Below are 5,494 nucleotides of genomic sequence, written 5' to 3'. Positions count from 1 at the left end.
AACAAACAAAAACAACCTCACCGTAAAAGACCATGGCCTCCCCTGGCATCCAGGGCATCCTGTAGTTCTGATGGGCCAGGCGCCGAAGAAACAAATGCAAAGAATGAAACGATCCCTACTCCAAAAGAGCCTTCCTTCTATGGGGAAAGCAATAGTCACACGTATAAGTAAATTTGAAATGAATATAAAGTGGATAAGTATGTGGTTGTTAAGTGGGAGGTGATTATTGAGGAGGCCTCCATTAGGGGTCAGGAAGGACTTCAAACGGATGGTGTGCTTGAAGAAAGAGAGGAATTCTGTGAGGTGCAGAGAAGGAGGGAGTATATTTAGTCTGGAGGCTTGACCCTTTGCAAGGCTAGGGAGATGAAGTCATATGTCCTGGATGAAAATGGAGCGGGGCTGGTAAGAGTGGATTGCGGAGCTTGGTGTGTCATGAAATGGTAGAAAGGTAGGTTGGGGGCAAATGGAGGAGGGCTTTAAAAGCCAAAAGGGATGCATCTTTGACTTAAATTCTGCTTCTGGGCCCCAATTTGTTAGTATGCCAAACGAGGGGCCTCTGAGGCCCATGACCCTGGAGACCACTGGGATGCCACTGAGCAGCATGGAATGAGGACGTGGACAGATCCTGTGCTTATGGAGAAGTGTTTTGGACGCAAAGCCAGCAATGCCGCCAGCTTGCTGCAGGCCGGGCAGACAAAGACCGGAGGAGGACCGAAAGGTAAAGCTGACTGTCTGATTTCTGTCCCTTGCAGTGAGCTTGGAGGAGCCACAAGTGAAAGAAGTCTTGAGCAAGAAGCAAGGTATCAACCCATCAATAAACCTTAATAAAGACTATTAAGCACCTTTTGTGCCAGGGACTGGATTCAAATAGAAGGAATGTGATGATCTTGACTCTCAAGTAGCTCACAGTTGTAGTGGGGAAGGCAGTAAATACATAAAGCGACTAAATCAAGATTAAGGGTAGAGAGAACCAATTCAAGTAAAGGCCCAAAGTTGCTGAACATAGGGTGGTTTGAGAGGGAAGGGACTAATAGTGGGGGATTCCAGGTGGTCAGGTAGCTCCAAAATGGCAGGGCGCCTGAGAACACGGTTTGCGTGCCATCTAAGTCCCTCTCTGGCCCCGTGTCCACCTACTGACCTCTTTGGTTCTAGAAACTCTGAGGACCCTTTCCCTGCACTGCCAGGAGAAAGACACCGAGGCTGTCAGGTCAGTGGCTCCTTGTCTCACTCACTCCCTTTAATCCCAACCTTAGCCCTCAAATCATTTCTAGCACTAAAGTAATCTCTGGCTGTAACTTGGTTTTAACATGTGTGTCTGGCCCCAAATTTGTTTCTAACCCAGAATTGTCTCTCCTGGTCTTTATTTGGTGTGCGTGTGACGGTGAGGCCACAAGCATGGAAGGCCTTCTGGGGCATTAGCAGGCTCCATGCTGAGGGACACAGCTGCAAAAGCATCCAGTGCCCCAGGCGTCTTCCTGTTCCAGCTTGCGGGGTCCTGGAGCCTGAGGGCCCGACCGATTACATAGTGACAGGACCGTTCCTCTGTTGTTTGGGGCATGATGCAGCAGGAGGGTTGGGAAGGGGCACACATTTCCAGGCCAAACAAGATGCCCCCCATCACTGACCTCTGCCTGCACAGAACATCAACAGCACAAGGGGTTCTTAAGGGCTGCCTGAGAAGGGTCAGGGTTACTAGCTTCTGAGTTTCCCTCTTCCCCCAACCTTCCATGTTCCAGGCAGCTGGCAGTGACTGGGGAACACAAGAAGAGGATAACCAAGCTCAGCTCTAACATCCAGGAAGAAAGACCCAAGAAAAGGAAGCAGAGGTAAGCCCTTGGTCCAGCCTCTTGGTCAGTGCTGGAAGGCTTCTGGGCTGGAGGGCAGGCCTCTTGTGGTACTGACTCTGACCCACCCTATGCTTTCTTCTGCCTTAGGACGGAGTCCGGCTGGCAACTAGAGGGAATGATGGAGAAGCACAAGGTCCTCTGGGAATTCCACATGAGGGGAAAACCCTTGGTTGGGATCAAAGAAACCTGGTTATATACACGGGGAGTATAGGATACAGGGAAGACTTGAATAGACCCGCCTCTTAGGAGGGGGCAGTGAAAGGGTCTCAGGGCTTGGAAGAGGGAGGTAAAGTGGAAGGGTATTTCGGACAGGACATGGGGTCAGGGTATAGAGGAGTTGTGTTCACCGTGGAGGAGGGCAGCTGTGGTTTTAGAGGGCTTCAAGAAAGCTGCATTTGTGATCTCAGTGGATCAAGTGGATCAGGTAGATGGCCACCTGCTGTCAATGTAAGAGATGCTGCTCAGGAATAGGTTAGGAACCACGACTTTTCTCGGGGCCATTTGGGGAACTCCCCAAGGAGGCCTGGGGCCAGACAGGACTGGAGAGGGAGGGATCTCAGACCACAGCAGGCTTCCAATTCTTCCTTCTTTCAGAGGGCAGACACATGGTCCCAGAAATGAGCAGCAGCAGCAGCAGCCACAAGGATCAGCTGATGATGGAGGGTGAGGGCCCTGTGTGTGGGGAGGGCAAGGGGCCCTGTGGGGAGGACGAGGGCCCCAGTGTTGGGGGAGAGCAGAGGGTGGAAGTGAGGAGGGAAATGTCCCTTTGGGGAAAAACTGAGCCTCCATTCCTTGGACTGCCCTCTAGAGTCCCCAAAGATAACCTCCCTTTCCCTGAAGGGGAGGAGCATTGCCCCAGGTGGAGCCAAAGACTGCAGTCTCCACCTGTCCTCAGGAAGGGGACCGGGCAGGGATGAGGAAATCCCTGATGAGAGCGCGTTTAATGTAGTTTGTTCTCCTGTGACCAGAAAGGCAAAGTCAGGAGAAGCCTGGCAGCCTCCAGGCCCAGGTGGGCGCGTTGATTGGACCTGAGGGCGTGGCTGAAGCCACAGGTGCCAGCGGTGAGGATGCCTTCCTGGGCACTGTGGACGCTGCTGCAGCCGTGTGAGTCTCTGTTGGGTGCGGGGCAGGGGCAGGGGCCAGCGCACAGGGCACAGGCTAAGCTGGCTGGCTTGAGGGGTGCTCATTCCAGGCAATCTCTCTTAGGCAACTGCTTGAAGAAGAAAACAAGAAAGCTACAGAAGTCCTGGAGGCAGCCATTCTGCACTATCACCAGCTGCAGCAGAAATACCAGAGGTGAACCCCAAAGTCCCTCCAGAGGGGTGGGGACCCCTTGGCTATCTGTATCTCTTCATCGGTGTCTCTTTAGCCTGTCGCTGTGTGTGCGCCGTGCATGTTGTGGACGTGTTTCTCTCTGTGTCTGTCCCCTTTGCCTTGCTGACTTTCCCCTCCCTCTTTCTGTTTCTCCAGCTCTCCTGCCCTTCTCTCTTCTCTTAGATCCTTCTCTGAGTTTTTCCCTTTCTCTCTGCCCCTCTCCTTGGCACAAGCCTCCCTGACTTGGGTTCTCCAATTGTGGCTCCTGGCACAGGATGAAGAGGCAGCTAGAAGCTCTTAGCGGCAAGCAAGGGTCTCAGGAGAGAAGCCCTGAGGGGGCTGCTGGAGGGAAAAGCAGCTTGTTACCAAGGTGAGTGAGGAGAGGTAAACGGGAAAATCTCCTGGCCATGGCAGAGTTCAAAGAAAAGAATCAAGCATGGGAGCCAGACGTGAGCAAGGGGAAAGGAGATCTGGCAGAGAGACGCCAGCAGCGAGGAGGTTAATTAAAGGCAGAAAACACAGAGAGAGAGAGGTGTGTGTGTGTGTGTGTGTGTGTTGGGGATATACCTGTTAGCTGGCGCTTGGTCCATCTTTTCCCTTTTCTGCCTCCCCCACCTCCCAGGCTGTCATGGAGATTCCCAAAAGATTAGGAAGTCAAGCCTGGCATTGGCCACCCGCTGGCTCATCCCAGAGAGAGGCCTCGCTGGGACAAAGCTTTGTCTGCACCACGCTGGACACCCTTTATCATCTGGACCTCGAGCCTTGTAGCTTGGCCTCCCTGAATAAAGAATTCCTCCCTCTCTGCTTCTGGCTCTGGTCGTGCGTTTGTTCTTGTGCCAGAGCTTTAGGCCCATCCATCAGCTAAGCATCTAGTCGGCGCCGGGCACTGGGGGTGGTGGGGATAAATGGGCAAAGCGAAACCTTCCTGTACTCAAGAAGACCCTGTTCTGGACCAGAAGACAAGAAGGGCATGGACAGAGAGGTGTGAGCCGGACACGAGGAGATTGTCGTGAAGGAGGGCCTTTGGGAAAGGAGGGGTCCCAGTGTAGTGCGGGGCAGTGGAGCTTGGGCCTCAAATCCAAGAGAAGTTTTACAAGAGAGAGGTGAGGAGAGAGTCCGTGCTAGGTATAAAGTTAATCTGGCTGGCCTTGAACATGTGTGGAGGGAAGGGCAAAGACGCGTGTTGGACTGAAGAGGTGAACGGAGGCGCAAAGGGTCTGGAGAGCAAACAGGCATTTCTATTTGCTGCTGCTGGTGACAGGGAAACACCGGAATTCAGCCTGAAGGAAAGGAAGGAACTTCCCAGGGCTTGGGACCCTGACTGGCACCATTGGTCTGAAGCAACTCTAGAAGGTCAGGGATGAAATTGGAGACCTTCTGGGACAGAAGCGCAGAAGGGCCTTCAGACATACATCATCCCTCTATCCACAACTACCTATGGGTACCTAGAACTGGATGTACTATACACACACATAGACAGGTGCCTAGGGTGTACACACATTCCCATATCTACGGAGGCTTAGATAGCAGCGTGTGCACGTGTGGAACTGCTTTACTTGGTTCGACATGTTTGTGAGAAGGCTTCAGTTTTTCATATTTACTTATCCTTTGGGGAGTACGATTACGAGAGAAAAATGGATTTTACCAATGAAAAAATTAAATGAAATGAAAAAACATACTCTCCCTCCCGTGGGTACCTCGCCAGCCATTTGCCCAGATAATGGAATTGGCGGTCCTTCTTAAGAAGCTCTAACTCGTGCTATGCTCACACAGCAGGAAACCACTCAGGGGTTGGGCCCAAGCAGGCCTCATGCCCATCCCAAGGGCTGGCAGCCGTCTACTCCCAGCCTGTGAAGACTTTCCTTGGTAGAAGGGCAGGTGAGAACATTTTGTTCTTGTGACCAGGGCAGCTGCTGTTGGCGGGAGGGTGCTTTGAACTTGGTCAGACCCGTAGGATCCCACGGTCGTGTGCGCGTCCCAGGCCATCGGCTACTGGCCCAGACTTTTGCTTGTCTCTGGATTTCAGGGAGAGTGAGGCTGGAAACTTGGTGAAACTCTGCTTTACTTGAATCTGATTCCTGCATGAGTTAAGGCCCTCATGATGTCATTGGTCTTTTCCAAAATGAGGATAATGCAGTCAATAGAGAATCAAGTCACATCCCCTCCTGCTCCGGCCTCATAAGGAAGTCGTGGCCTACCAAAAATAAATTTCGAAAATACCAAAACCCTGGAAATAGCTCAGTGTCATGTAGTACTAGTGATAGGCACATATAAAATGGTCTTCCTAAGAAAAAGATGTCAGAAACCATAGGCAAAGCTTTCTGTCAGCAGTA

At 52.0% G+C, this 5,494-nt stretch overlaps 1 protein-coding gene across 1 annotated transcript; it reads left to right on the top strand.

Annotated features, from left to right (window-relative positions):
• Positions 1-363: 363 nt before the first annotated feature.
• On the top strand, positions 364-5,230 carry LOC116420287 (synaptonemal complex central element protein 1-like). Its single transcript, XM_031944697.1, has 11 exons — positions 364-402; positions 538-684; positions 737-800; positions 1,153-1,207; positions 1,737-1,826; positions 1,935-2,055; positions 2,444-2,510; positions 2,816-2,951; positions 3,054-3,143; positions 3,436-3,531; positions 5,188-5,230. Exons 1-11 carry the CDS (start codon positions 364-366, stop codon positions 5,228-5,230), a joined length of 948 nt encoding a protein of 315 aa, XP_031800557.1.
• The last annotated feature ends 264 nt before the right edge of the window (positions 5,231-5,494 follow it).

The sequence above is a fragment of the Sarcophilus harrisii genome, chromosome X (genome assembly GCF_902635505.1).
Source record: "Sarcophilus harrisii chromosome X, mSarHar1.11, whole genome shotgun sequence".
Taxonomy (NCBI): Eukaryota; Metazoa; Chordata; class Mammalia; order Dasyuromorphia; family Dasyuridae; genus Sarcophilus; species Sarcophilus harrisii.
This window is presented reverse-complemented; position numbering and strand designations above follow the sequence as displayed.

Coding starts and splice junctions, on each gene's coding strand:
- LOC116420287 (XM_031944697.1), top strand. CDS start 364: ATGAAGTCATATGTCCTGGATGAAAATGGAGCGGGGCTG. Junction 801..1,152: donor AGTCTTGAGCAAGAAGCAAG/GTATCAACCCAT, acceptor CTTTGGTTCTAG/AAACTCTGAGGACCCTTTCC. Junction 1,827..1,934: donor CCCAAGAAAAGGAAGCAGAG/GTAAGCCCTTGG, acceptor CTTCTGCCTTAG/GACGGAGTCCGGCTGGCAAC.